Here is a 15,079-nt window from a genome sequence, read left to right on the forward strand (position 1 = left end):
TAATAAAAAATTATTATACATTGAAACACGACATCCATGCATCAATGAATGTGGCAAAAGGGGAATTTTTCTAATTGGAAATCAGGGCAAAAAAAAAAAAGAAATGAAAAGGAAAGCACCCAATTGTATTCTTTTTGTCTTGCACACCGACCATAACTCTTAGTTTAACTAAGTCAGTCGGTTTATTTGTAGAATAATAATAATAATAATAATAATAATAATAATGATAATAATAATAATAAATATAATAAATAAATAATAATAATAATAATAATAATAATAATAATAATAATAATAATAAAATAATAATAAATTAGTGATAAATTACTGATAAAAAAACTAGATGCATCAATCACGGAGGTATCTCCACAAATCAATACTCACTTCAATCCTATTTTCTGATGATGATTCAGCTTCTCTTTGTGTTTTTCTAAATCTGAAAAATACAAATTAAAGTAGAAGCTATGAAAGAAAACATTTATTTACCTTGTCCTAACTGTTAAAACAAAATGAAAACAAACTTGAACATTTATATAACGCAAATTCCACTAAACCTGCTAAAAGCGCTTTACAAGGGGTCCTTGCCAACAGCAACACTTAATATGTAGAATGAGACATAATGCATGTTAGGTAATTTACAATTTTATTTTTCCAACAAAGACAACTTTTACACCTGATCACAGTGAAAGAATGTAAGCAAAGAACCTGTTCCAAGAACTCAACCATGCACTGCTCAAAGTGGGACTTGAACCCTGGACCTTCCAATCCAAAGGCGAGTGTAAGACAACCTAGCTGCACAAATTAAGTGTTGCTGTTCGCTTGGGACTTTGGTAAAAACTTTGAGCACATTTAGTGGATATTTTAAAATATAATAGTAATTTTCTTTTTCTTTTTAAGCTTAAAAATTAAACTGCAGACAGTGTCTCTCGCATTCAATCATAAAGTAGCAATGACTATCCCGCACAAATCTTTGGGCCTCTTTTTTGCTCACGAAGGGCCCAAATTCGCGACAAAATATGGGATGAAGCTGTTTCGTACATGCTATTTTAAAAAATTAATTACGATTGAATATGACTGAAAGTTGGCACACAGTTAGAAAACAGGTCATTTTAGATTATGTCAAGCGACAAAACTCGTACGATTACCAGAAGACTGTTAAAAATAGATTTTTACTCTTTGGAGTACAATATTTCTAAAACTACAGAGGAGAGATTTTGTCGCTCATAAGGTTATATATGCACATTTCTTCTATTTATATTTCAAATTTCATTATATTATGATAAGTACTTTTCCCGGAATCTCAAAAAAAAAAAATCAACCCAATTTGCATTTCAATGAGTGAAAATATGGAGATGGGCATTTTGCTCCACCATCGCGCGACACGAAAATGATGTGAGCGAGGCAAGGCTGCCAGATGGCCAGACTTTAACCTGACCAAATTCGACTTCAAAAGTGGCTAAATAGAAAATCATATGGCTTTCAATATTAAGACTGGCCCACTTAAAATGAACTAAATTTTAACAAACAGAAAATTGAATAGTCTAGGATAAATGTCACTGAGACAACCATAGATGAATAAAATGTAAAAAAAGAAACAAAATTATATATTTGGCCACACACGTGGCCATCTGGCAACCTTGTTCACGATGACGGATGACACAAATCCTCGCGCGCTTTTTAAAAAATTAAGGTATTGTTTCATTGTTATGTCATAGGGATAGTAGATTAACACACTCTCTCTCTCTCTCTCTCTCTCTCTCTCTCTCTCTCTCTCTCTCTCTCTCTCAAATAAATACTAGAACTAACATAAGCCATGGTCTCACGGGACTGATTGATAATAATTCAGGAGGCATTTTTCATGTCATTTGTATGGGTTGTAGACACAAGATTACACTTCGGAAAAGTTCCAAATGATCAAGATTATGTAGATTTTAAAACAAATTTATAGTTGACCCTAGCCATACAGCTCTAAAACTATAAAAGGTAGAACTCGTCTGATGTCTTCATCATATTTTTTGATAATTTTGCCATAAAATTGCGAAGTTTTAATATCTAATTCCACGTATTAAGCGAGATACAGGCACAAACCAGAATAAAACGCAGAAAAAGCGTCCCATATTTTCCGTATTTTTTTCTCTTTGTGAGTCATCCAAATAAATGACATCTTTGAAACTGCATAACTTTGTTATATATTAATGGATTTTCAAAATTCAAAAAGAATTTTACTCAGTGGAGATAGGGCTTTGATTTAAGAGTAGTATTTCCTACAAAAATAGAAAACAAAAATTTTCATAGTCATTGCTACATAAAGACAGTTCTACACAAATCATAGTAAAATTGACTTATTCCGTCTTGTCACAATGTCAAAATTTACCTTCAATAGTCATAATTCCTTCAGAAACAAACTTCTGAGCAGCAGCAGGTCTGAAAATAAAGGATAAGAAAGAATTCCATTTCACTGTGAATCAACTTAATGATATAAGAAATAGAGGAAATTGATGATTCATTCAAAAGTATATAAATCTTGACTATAACAAAATTATTTTAGTTCAACATTTCAGAATATTAATAATAATACATGACATTTATAACGAGCATTTTCATCACTGGGTGATGCTCAATGCGTGAAAAGAATGCGAAAAATCTCATCGGGCAGAGATATATAAAAAGTAAAATGCATATATCCCCTTGACAACAGACTGATCAAGGCATAAGGAGAAGATATGGGAACAACAAACAATTGAAAGAGCTCTTGTCCAGATATCTCTGGCGCTACCATCATTCAATGTGTCTTGTTTCACAAAGCTAGTCTGAGATTTTGTGTTCATTATATCTATACCAGACATACTAAAATGTATAAAGTCATATTGTAAATAACAATAAGAAAAGGGTATAGAAGTTTCAATTTAATTCATAAAGACATGATGTGGACGTTTCGGGTTTCCCATTTGTCAACAATCCACTATGAATGAAACACACAGAAGGCACTAAAGATAGAAAAAAACTCATATTATAGAATTTAAAATATTCAGACTCACTGTTATTAAACAATATCGAAAAAAAAAAGAAGAAAAAAAAAAAAGAAAGTTTAAACAATTACCCAATTCCTGTAACTCTGGTGAGTTCATTGATAGCAACACTTTTATCATCTTTTCGGATCTGCCAGTAAAATTAAAATAAAAAAGAAATATTATTGACTATTAGTACTGGAATCAAAATAAATGGGATTTAAGTAATTAAATTTAATTTTACACAGGTCAAAAACATATAAATAAGATACAGTGCAAGCAACTTAATCTGAGCTGTGTAACTCAACGATTTACCTTCAACACACTAATGTGCTATACATGTCAGATGTGAACACACTTAGCTTGTAATTCAGGGCTGGGCAGGACCGCATGATTTTCAATGCATATATTGGTATTACAACTCAATTGTGAAATGGTTTGGCTGAAAATCTGAAAAGTGTGTATCGGTAATCAGGAGGTCTGAGGTTTGATCCCCCGTCAAGGCAGGGTGAGATTTTGGGATGGTTGTTTTTCTTGTAATTTTCCTCTCTGCTTCGTTTGGAAGTGAGTCATATACACATTTTCAGATTTTTATTGTACACACCAGTTCCTGCTCCATAACTTGTCACTTTAATAGTTTAGCTGACACTGAATGAAAGGGTGAGTCTAGCCCATGAGTTTAATTATTTATGACATCAGAGGTAAACAGTAAAGGCCATAGAAAGTGATCTCCTGGTCAGGAGAGATGGTTGGGAAGGTATGGATACGGCAGCAAAAATGACGAAGGCAAAGATAATGTAAGATTTGCAACAAGGATGGATCTGACAATACTAAATACATATTTTAGAAAGAAAGATGAGTACAGAGTGACGTATTCAAGTGGTGTGAGAAAGACACAAGTGGATTACCTGTTGTGCTGTAGGAGAAATTTGAAGGAAGTATCAGATTGTGGCAGTTTGTCGGGAGAGAGAAACCTACTTACACAGTATTAGGCTAATATATCATTGGGAGTTATCCTTTCAAAATCATCCCAAGTAAGGTATATTACCATTCTAAATACCAATCAAAAGAAATGTAAAACAAACCCAACATAATTAATATAACATCTTCAAAAATAACAAAATATTAAACTGGGTTGGCTGAAGAAGGCTTTAGTATTTTATCCTTATTTGAAGCTTTATGTTCGTTTGTACATGTCTTTTTAAAGTTTGCAGTTGCTAGCAGCTTAATATTCTCTTTTCTCTGAGAAGACCTCCCTACAGTAACGATTCCATCCCATGGTTTTTGTGACAATTCAATCACTTTACCTTTCAAATTCAGTGGCATCTTAAAATTTCAAAGTGACAAATTAGAGAGCAGGCCCTCGAGTAAGATAAATATCTGAAAAAGTATATATGAAACCGTGCCAAACAAAGCAAGAAAGAAAAATACAAGAAAAACAAATCCTTTGATTTTTTTAAATGTTTTTTTTTCTCTTGTATTTTCCGTTCTTGCATTATATGGCACTGTTTCATATATACTTATTCAAATCTACATGGTGGTTAGAGGGGGTTGGAGGAGGGAGGGGAGTCCCTCATGGCTCACTGAAAGAAGGACCCGAAACCTAATTTTGTCCTTAGTGTAGTTGAAGTTTTTTCCCAATCCTCTCACTTGTTCAGTGAGAAGTGATTTTGTAGCAAGTAATTGAACTGTTACTGTTTAACACTTCAGAAACTGTGTATAAACTCGGTATCAAGGGTTATATGGCTAAGTGGAAGCACACAAACTAACTCAACTTGCTAATCTCAACATCAAAAATGTCATTTTATGTCAACATCTATATGTGACACCATCTATCAGCTCCACATAATAATGAAAGAAACGTGTAATGCACACACCTTTTCAAGTTTGTCTAGTTTGCCAGTTGCGATAAATTCATCAATTTTCTTGCCAATTTTGTCACCAATGCCATCCTGATGAGGTGAGGAATAAGGAATTGTTAGAGAAAAACTAAAATAAGAACAAAAGTTATATATATATTAATATCAAAGTGATTTTACAGTAAGTTTTAGAACAAGCACAGAGGTTATTGGATACACGGACAATTGAAAACCAGAAAAAGAGTTTTATAGGGCTGTTTGGGAGGCTATGTCCAACAAATAAACTTGAGCTTTTATATTGCGAAATACCCACTAGACATGCTCAAAGCACATTACAAGGGTCTCTAGCCAACAGCAACACTTAACATGTATGACGAGACATGACACCTGACAGAGACAATGCTGTTAGCGGCCAGGTACTCATTTTACACCTCAGTACAGCGAGAGAATGTACCTAAAGAGCCTTTTTCAAGGACTCAACTATGCCCCACTCAGAGTGGGACTCGAACCCAGGACCTTCTGATTCAAAGGTGAGAGTCATTCCACAATACCACATAGCTGCAAGGATCCCCCCAGATTAAAAAAAAAACATCAGGAAGAGGCAAAATGACAGAGTGGATAAGGTATTGCTTTAACAACCACAGTATTAATATTCAAGCTCTGACATACCAAAACTCAAGTACTGATCTTTTTCTTTCCTGGAGTAAGAGTCTTAGCCCTTATTGCTTACTTCAAAGCATTAAATTATATGCCTTTTGACAAAATGGACTCTCAAAATAAATATCCCGATATAACTGATAAGCGAATTAAATTTTATTCTATCTATTGGTCTACAATAAACACCCCACATTTTGAACCAAATCATCAGTTTTCTCCTAAATTTCTGGTATTACTCAAATAGTCTTGTGTGGCTATGTGGTCTTGAGGTATGATACTCGCTTTTGGAAAGGAAGGTCCTGGGTTTGAGCCTCAATCATATCACAAAACCACAAAGCCACACAATACAATATCAATAATATGCCCAGCGCATAGTTGAGTCCTTGAAATAAGCTCTTTACTCACATTCTCTCACTGTACTCATATGTAAAATGAGTACCTGGCTATTAACAGGCTTCATGTCTCGTACTACATGTTACATGTTGCTGTTGGTCGGTGACCCTTTGTAAAGCGCTTTGAGCATGTTTAGTGGATATTGCGCTATATAAAAGCTCAAGTTTATAAACATTTAATTATTTATTTTTTGTTAATGTGGTGAGCAAAGAAAAGGGACTGAATAACAATTTTTCAACGATTTACATATATTTCTTGATTTGTTCCTGATATTTTTTATTGACAACAAGGAATATGCACGAAAAGATATTTACCAGTTTTCTTGCTTCGGCTCCACTTGCAATTTTAGTTGGATGTTTAGCAAGAACGCCTGCAGCTTTTCTATACACATTGTATTTGTGCATTGCTCTGTTCACATTTTTCTCATAGTTTGCCAATTCTAAAAATAGAAACATAATTTTCAGCAGCTATGCTCTGGCTCTATATTTCTTGTTAAAATAAAATCTTGATTACGAATGAACAGAGATATTTGTTTCATTTTGTTATCAATTACTAATTGAAAAAAAAAATACAGCTGATACTGGTAATAATTAAATACGGTATTAGAAATTATTATATAGACAATATAGAGTATAGATAATACCTAAAATTATAAATAACCTGAACCTCTTGGGGAGGCCTCCCGAAAGCTCCTACTCCTACATCCCCAGTCCAGTATTCTTGTTTTTTTATATTAATGTTCTAAGGTTTGGGAGGGGGGGGGGGGGATTAAAAAAAAAGTTTCCCCCTTCCCAAACCCCCTACTAGAACATTATAAAAATGTTTCCCCCTCCCAAACTCCTAGAACAAGAATACTGGGGATGTAGGAGCTGTGGGGAAGATTTTATGTAACTGATTATTGTGATAGGTTTTTGTTGTTGTTGTTGTTGTGTTTTGTTATGACAGGACTGTCACTGTCAGTGTCTCGATCGAGCTGTTGTGAGTAATCTTCATGTTGTGTTCGTTCACTGTCTCCCGCGTAAACGTGACGTCATCATTTCTACCCTTTAAAAGCTCGCGACACCTTTCATTCTTTCTCTTGACCACAGCCTTATTCAAAACAGACATACTATTCGCCTTTCGTTGAATCTTCGCCAGATCCGATCCGCCATACTTTTGGTATGTTATAAGAATCAGGCTAGACCGGGACGATTCCCGAAGTGCTCTAGAGCATTTTTACCGCCCATATATGTCCTCTACATATATGGAGAACGCCCACTTCGGTGGAGACTTTTTCTGAACTTTTTCCTTATTTTTTACATCGTGAACGAGATTGGGAAATCCGTTCACGACAGAGCTTTCGGAAGGCCTCCCACCTCTTGTCTTAGTCTTACCCATTAAAAAATCACAGAAATCAGCATTCACATTTTCAGTTTCAGCTTTACGTTTGCTCATTTTAATCCCTGAAGTTCAATCAATCCTTTAAGAAAAAAAAACCCCAACAGCTTTGAACAGGTAATATGCTTTGGTTCCTTCTTAATGTAGATGTTCGAAACAAGGGTGAAGTTGGAAAGAGAGCGACAGATGTAAACAAAGAATTTTGATTTTAGCAGTTACCTCCCCTCTCATAAACTTCGCGGATTTTTGTGTGTTGAACATAGATTACACAGGACTAGATACAGTCATCAAAAGTTGCTAGTGAGAGGTCGAGCGCCGCCATTTTCTTTTTTATGCAACCAGGGACGCTTTTTTATCTCTATATGAATGACTTTGACTGAGCTCGATTAACCTTGATTTGTGGACGGAAAATAGAAAAAAAGGCCAGGTTTATGATGATAAACCAAATTAGACATATTAAACTACACTTCTACTTGTACATTTTAGAGTTGGCTCCAATGATTGGGTTTATATTAATAACTTTAAAAAAATATGACTAATTTATAACTCCCTTATTTGTGGGGCGATTTTGTCATTCGTGGTATCAATTTTATTGTAATAAAGAGATAGGAACTTCAGAGTTATTTTTTTCTGATGCGTAATTATTACTTTGTAATTTTAGCACTAAGAAAAGTAGTTGGTAAATAAATTTGGTACACCTCTTTGATCTACCGCCACCGCCCATTCGTGTAGAATTGTGAATCAAGCGTCTCAAAGTCTTCGACGAATCACAGGCTATCTATCCAGCTGGTCGAAACAAAGACGCTTCTCACCGTCGATGTATTACGTTATTGTTACGCAAGGAATATAACACCTTTTTGAGTAGGCCTAAAAGCTAAAATCTAAAAGTAAAAAAATATAATTATGAAGAATTTGAAAGTCACAATGATGAAATCAGCTTAAAAAAAAGAACATTGGTCCTTATTTCAGAAAAATCGGTTGAAAACCAACTGTTTTACGAATAAATTTGATTTTAAAATCTGCTTTTGTTTATTTTAGCTTTTTTTTTAGCAACGTTTTTATTCATCGGCCAAAATTCTTGGTTTTTATATCATTCTTTATATCTCAATGAGACGAGATCAGTGATATACTTTGTTTGTTTCAAATGTAACTAGAAAATAATTTGGCTTTTTAACATATCAACCGTGCCTGGATAATATATTCAGCAACGTGGTGATTGTGACGCAACTATGCCATGAGCGTCTTCCAGTGTTTCAACGATGATCCAGTTCATTGTTGACGGCTGTTGACACGTGAGTTGTCAGAACGACCAATCGTGGAAGGGTCAAGATTCTCAATAGCCAATCGTTCTTCGATCAAAAAACTTAAGAACTCACGAGAACAAAAGTTTGAAATTTGGTGATGGACGGACCTATGAAATCGCTTCTGGGCGGAGTTTAGCCATGAGTGACCGTAGAAAACGAAAAGGCGACTGCAGACATCAAAGGGTAGGCTTATATCATCAAAGGATGTCTACATGATCGACATGGCCATATAGGGAACTCATTATCTACTCCCCCATAAAGAATCTGAACACGAAAGGGTTAAATACGATGGCGGCGATTAGCCACTAAAAAGTAGTTGTTGTCTGATCTGCTCCTAGTAGTCTGTGGTGTTGAACCCGTGACCTCAAGTAGTCAGGCTCCAATAATAGGAAGTGGTTATTCAGTATCAGATACTGAATAGTGCTTTGCCACTATTCAGTATCCATAAGGAACTCTTTTTTATAGAGAGAGTGAAAAGTACGACAATCTCGGTTGAACTGCTGACCTACTTCCAGATTGAACACGTGCAGTAACTGACAGCCCGATTCAAAGTTGTAAAAATATTTTGATCGAAATTTTTAAATTTCAGCTATCGTGCAATTAACATAGTTCAAAATATCAAATAAGAGAGGCAGTCAAATACATTTTTTAATGTCTGAATAGACATGATTAAATGTCTCTAAAAGTTCAGTGACACCATGTCATGGTGGATATAAGCTGTTTGACTCTGAGCTTAAGGTTCGAGAGTTCAAATCCCTGTAAGGGTAACTTTTTTTTTTTTTTTCCCCATATTTTTTAAAAATTCCTTCTGTCTATTTATATTTTTAAAACTTTTGTTTTAATAATTTTATTTGCTTGAAATATACTTTAATGTTGATAATATACTATTGTTCTTTTTATTATTATTATTATTATTATTATTATTATTATTATTATTATTATTATTATTATTATTATTATTATTATTATTATTATTATTATTACTTACTATTATTATTATCGTTGTTGTTGTAATCGTCATCATCGTCATTATTATGATTATGGTTATGATTTTTTTTTTAATCAAGTAGTTGGAGTAATTTAATCAGTTATGATTTATTACGAATATCTTTTATGTGTTATCATCGCGTTGTTGTTTTTCATTATTGTGCTCTTCTATTGTTTATTACTTTTTAAAATCTTGCTTTTTTCTGTTGTTGTTGTTCTCCTTGTTGTTGATGTTTGTTTGTTTGTTTTGTCATCTAAGACAAACCCGATTCATTATAAATTCATTTTTAATTGAGCGATGTACTTCCGAGAATTACTTGCCGTATTATATTGAAATTTACATGACAATAATAATAATAATAATAATAAAAATAATAATAATAATAATACAATAATAATAATAATAATAATAATAATAATAATAATAATAATAATGATATATGATATATATGATGATGATGATGATGATGAATGATGATGATGATGTGATGATGATGATGATGATGATAATAATAATAATAATAATTTAAATAGATACTGAATATTAGACTACAATTGACATCTATTTACTGAATACACGTGGTATTTTTATGGATGTTTCTTTTTTTACGAAACCTGCCGAAACCCGACAAAGTTATGGGAAGTAGGCAGCAGTGGGGAGTGAACCTGGGACTCAGGGAAGTGTACACCATTGGGGAGTGAACCTGGGACTGGGTTTCGTTTTTAAAAAAAAGCAATTACTTTTTTACGAAACCCGCCAATATCTGACAAAGTTATGGAAGAAAGTAACAGTGGGGGAGTGAACCCGAGACTATGGTTTTTCGGCGGGTTTTGGCAGGTTTCGTAAAAAAGTAATTGCTTCATTCTCGTCTGGTACCCAACTCCCATAGTTCGGCTTCATTTCCCACTGGTATCCATCTTCCATAGTCCCAGGTTCATTTCCACTGATTTCCTCTTTTCACAGTCCCAGGTTCACTCCCAACCGGTGTGCACTTCCCTGAGTCCCGGTTCATTGCCCAATGGTGCCCACTTCCCATAACTTTTGACAATTTCGGTAGGTTTCGAAATAAAAGTACATTCTGAGCTCACTGTCCACTGGTATCAGCCTCTCGCAGTCCCGGGTTCAATCCTCATCGGTGTCCAAATCCCAGATTCACTCCCCACTGCTGCCTGCTTCCCATAACTTTGTCGGCTTTTGGCGGGTTTTGTAAAAAAGTAATTCCCCTCCCCCTTGGTATTGCTTTTTTACAAAATCCAGAGTCCCAGGTTCAATTCCCACAAGTGTACACTTCCCTGATTCTCAGGATCACTCCCACTGTTGCCTACTTCAATAACTTTGTCGGATATTGCCAGGTTTAGTCGGGTTTTGTAAAAAAGTAATTGCTTTTATGTGAAACTCGCTGAAACCCGCCGAAAACCAGAGTCTCAGGTTCACTCCCCACTGGTGTACACTTCCCTGAGTCTCAGGTTCACTCCCCACTGTTGCCTACTTCCCATAACTTTCTCGGATATTGCCAGGTTTTCGTCGGGTTTCGTAAAAAAGTAATTACTTTTATGTGAAACTCGCTGAAATCCACCGAAAACCAGAGTCTCAGGTTCACTCCCCACTGGTGTACACTTCCATGAATCTCAGGTTCACTCCCCACTGTTGTCTACTTCCAACAACTTTGTCGGATATTGCCGGGTTTCGTAAAAAAGCAATTGCTTTTATATGAAACTCGCTGAATCCCGACGAAAACCAGAGTCTCAGGTTCACTCCGCACTGGTGTATATTTCCATGAATCTCAGGTTCACCCCCCACTGTTGCCTACTTCAATAACTTTGTCAGATATTGCCAGGTTTCGTCGGGTTTCGTAAAAAAGTAATTGCTTTTATGTGAAACTCGCTGAAATCCGCAGAAAACAAGAGTCTCAGGTTCACTGCCCAGTGGTGTACACTTCCATGAATCTCAGGTTCACTCCCTATTGTTGCCTACTTTCAAAATCTGTCGGATATTGCCGGGTTTCGTAAAAAAATAATTGCTTTTATGTGAAACTCGCTGAAATCCGTCGAAAACCATAGTCTCAGGTTCACTCCCGACTGGTGTACACTTCCCTTAGTCTCAGGTTCACTCCCCATTATTTGCCTACTTTCCATAACTTTGCCCGATTTTGTTGGGAGATGGCGCATTTCGTAAACAAAAAGTAATTGCTTTTTTTTTTTCAAAACCCGCCGACACCCAGTCACAGGTTCACTCCCCACTGGTGTACACTTCCCCGAATCTCAGGTTCACTCCCCACTGTTGCCTACTACCCATAACTTTCTCGGATATTGCCAGGTTTTGTCGGGTTTCGTAAAAAAGTAATTGCTTCTTTATGAAACTAGCTGAATCCCGCCGAAAACCATAGTCTCAGGTTCACTCCCCACTTGTGTACACTTCACTGAGTCTCAGGTTCACTCCCCACTGTTGCCTACTTCCCATAACTTTGTCGGATATTGCCAGGTTTTCGTCGGTTTTCGTAAAAAAGCAATTGCTTTTATATGAAACACGCTGAAACCCGCCGAAAACCAGAGTCTCAGGTTCAGTCCCCACTGGTGTACACTTCCCTGAGTCTCAGGTTCACTCCCCATGTTGCCTACTTCCCATAACTTTCTCGGATATTGCCAGGTTTTTGTCGGGTTTCGTAAAAAAGTAATTGCTTTTATGTGAAACTCGCTGAAATCCACCGAAAACCAGAGTCTCAGGTTCACTCCCCACTGGTGTACACTTCCATGAATCTCAGGTTCACTCCCCACTGTTGTCTACTTCCAACAACTTTGTCGGATATTGCCGGGTTTCGTAAAAAAGCAATTGCTTTTATATGAAACTCGCTGAATCCCGCCGAAAACCATAGTCTCAGGTTCACTCCCCACTGGTGTACACTTCACTGAGTCTCAGGTTCACTCCCCACGCTTTGCCTACTTTCCACAATTTTGCCGCATATTGTCGGGTTTCGTAAAAAAAGTAATCTCCCCCCCCCCCTATTTTGTTATTGCTTTTTTACAAAACCCAGAGTCCCAGGTTCACTCCCCACTGGTGTACACTTCCCTGAATCTCAGGTTCATCCCCTCCTCCCCCCCCCCCCCTACACACACACGCACACACACACACACGCTGCTGCCTACCTCCCATAACTTTGTCGGATATTGCCAGGTGTCGTCGGGTTTCGTAAAAAAGTAATTGCTTTTTATTACGAAACCCGCCGAAACCCAGTCCCAGGTTCACACCCCACTGGTGTACACTTCTCTGAGTCCCATATTCACTCCCACAGCTTCACTCTTCCCATAACTTTGTCAGGTTTCGGAAAAAAAAACACCGTATTATAGTGCAAAACCACTATTCAGGTCAGATACTGAATAGTGCAAAACCGCTATTCAGTATCTGATACTGAATAGTGCAAAACCACTATTCAGTATCAGATACTGAATAGTGCAAAACCACTATTCAGTATCAGATACTGAATAGAACAGTAAAGGAAGGTGCCCCAAACGTAAACAATAACAAGTTGCTAGTGATTTCCGTTAGGGACCGGAAAAATTTACGCACAATATAGGTCTCCCAATTTTGTAGTTTGAGTTGTAGGCAATACACTTTCAGTATTGAAAATATGTTTACATAAAATCTAACAGTTGCAGAAATAATATTATAAGGCTAAATTATTATGAAAATCAGGCTCCGAATAATTCTCGTTTTGTTCACACCAGCGGAGTAATTTGCTCTGGTCTAAAAATAGATAGACTGTAACTTTTGATAAATTTTAGAAAATTTTACCTTTTGTTCCATAAAATATCCATATCTAGACATTATTTGATGCATGATCGAGTATTTATGAATATGTGTTTCTTTTGCCACCTAACAGCCAAATTTTAAAGGTTATTTTTTTCTATTATTTACATTGGAACGTGAGCTGTCAAGACAGGAACATGTGGTTTGCCACGTGCTTCTCGACCTTTGTTTACGTTTGGGGCACCTTCCTTTACTGTTCTATAGTGCAAAACCACTATTCAGTATCAGATACTGAATAGTGCTAGCCCTAATAATAACTAGGGTTAAAAGCGATCTTTTTTGGGATCGTGAATGGCTCATACGGTAGAGTCACGCTCTCCTCGGCCAGGCGGAGTTGTACCGGTATGGTCGCGGGTTCGAGCCTCCATCTGCGCCGCGAAATTTTTATTCTCTATTGTCTTCTGGCACTTCTTTTCTTCTTGTATATACAACGATATTTCATTAAGCAAGATGGTGAATGGCCTTCATGTAGGTGGCTGCAATAAGGCAACAGGCGCTCGTTCGTCAAGAGGGCACAAAGTGCACCTGCGCTCTCAACTGCCTATATAAAATAATTCGTTTTTTTTTTGGTATAAAAATGTTGTGAATTAAGTGTATAGCTAATATTAATCCTTTAAAAAATTACAATTAATATCAAAATGATTTTGAAAATATACAAAAAGACTTACATTTGATATTTGAGAGAAAAAAATATGTCAATAAGTTGTTTTAACAGTGTATACGGTATGGCATATGCAATAACTAAGAGATTAGTAGACATGATTATGATCAAAGTTCTATTTATACATACACTCAGACACACACAAACACACACACATAAATATATATAGGTGGCGAAGTGGCCGAGTGTTTAAGGTATTGCACTGTGACCCAGATTGTCCCGGGTTCGAGTCCCGCTTCAGACACTTTTGTTTTTTTCCTTGAGCAAGATTTTTAACCCCCAAATTGCTCACTTGGACAACATGGGTGATTCCTGTTGACATCAGACATCTTGTTTGATGAATTATCTATATTGCACGATATATATATATATATATATATATATATATATATATATATATATATATATATATATATATATATATATATATATATACATATATATATATATATGAGATGGAAGGATGGATAGATAGATAGATAGATATATTTTTTATAGATAGATAGATGGGTGGATAAATGGATGAATAGATATTCTTACACATTCCAGCTGTCGAATTTGTTTAATTAAAATTCTGAAAATTCAGAAGAAAAAACATTCGAATTGAGTAATGTGTGTAAAGTGCAAAGTTTTCAGACTATTGTTTTGTCATACTAGCAGCGTATATTGCAATTACCATTTTTAAAAAAATCACATGGTTTAGGTACTTACCAAAGAGGATTGTGACTGGTCTGCTAACTTCGGAGGAGTTGGATTAGTTAAAATGCGATAATAATGTATCCAAATGGGCATACTATTCTTCAATTGTTATCAAAACACTGAGAATGACCCATAAATAAAGCCAAACACGGACATAATTACTTAAATTCTTATTGCGCGCCACTGCACACACAGGTAATCACTAGACACGCCTGCTGCTTTCTAACCTCTTCATCAATAGCGGGAGTCCAAGTTCTAGTTCGTCAAATTTCTATGTGTATATATGAATAAATTTTATTTTCAACACTAAAGAATCATATTGACCCGTC

General features: G+C 35.8%; 2 protein-coding genes across 4 annotated transcripts in view; both read right to left on the bottom strand.

Moving 5' to 3' along the window:
- The window catches only part of LOC144973454 (DNA polymerase beta-like), a 26,794-nt gene extending 11,957 nt beyond the window's left edge, over positions 1-14,837 (bottom strand). For 2 of the 3 annotated variants that reach the window (XR_013645546.1, XM_078915915.1), the window contains exons 1-6: positions 7,291-7,488; positions 6,232-6,356; positions 4,886-4,960; positions 3,101-3,159; positions 2,375-2,424; positions 385-436 (exon numbers count right to left, since the gene is read on the bottom strand). Coding sequence is in view for 2 of the 3 variants with exons in the window: in XM_078915915.1 (XP_078772041.1) it covers positions 385-436; positions 2,375-2,424; positions 3,101-3,159; positions 4,886-4,960; positions 6,232-6,356; positions 7,291-7,351 (422 nt within the window). In the remaining variant the exon portion in view is untranslated. Of the gene's footprint in view, positions 1-384; positions 437-2,374; positions 2,425-3,100; positions 3,160-4,885; positions 4,961-6,231; positions 6,357-7,290; positions 7,489-14,762 lie in introns of those variants that run through there. The other variant, XM_078915917.1, reaches the window with a different exon arrangement.
- Positions 1-15,079, bottom strand: part of LOC144973468 (core histone macro-H2A.1-like) — a 592,749-nt gene that overhangs the window by 186,469 nt on the left and 391,201 nt on the right. The gene's annotated exons all lie outside the window — the stretch shown is intronic.

The sequence above is a fragment of the Berghia stephanieae genome, chromosome 5, assembly GCF_034508935.2.
Source record: "Berghia stephanieae isolate SIO BIC M18660-M18661 chromosome 5, UCSD_Bste_1.3, whole genome shotgun sequence".
In the NCBI taxonomy this organism is placed as follows: Eukaryota; Metazoa; Mollusca; class Gastropoda; order Nudibranchia; family Aeolidiidae; genus Berghia; species Berghia stephanieae.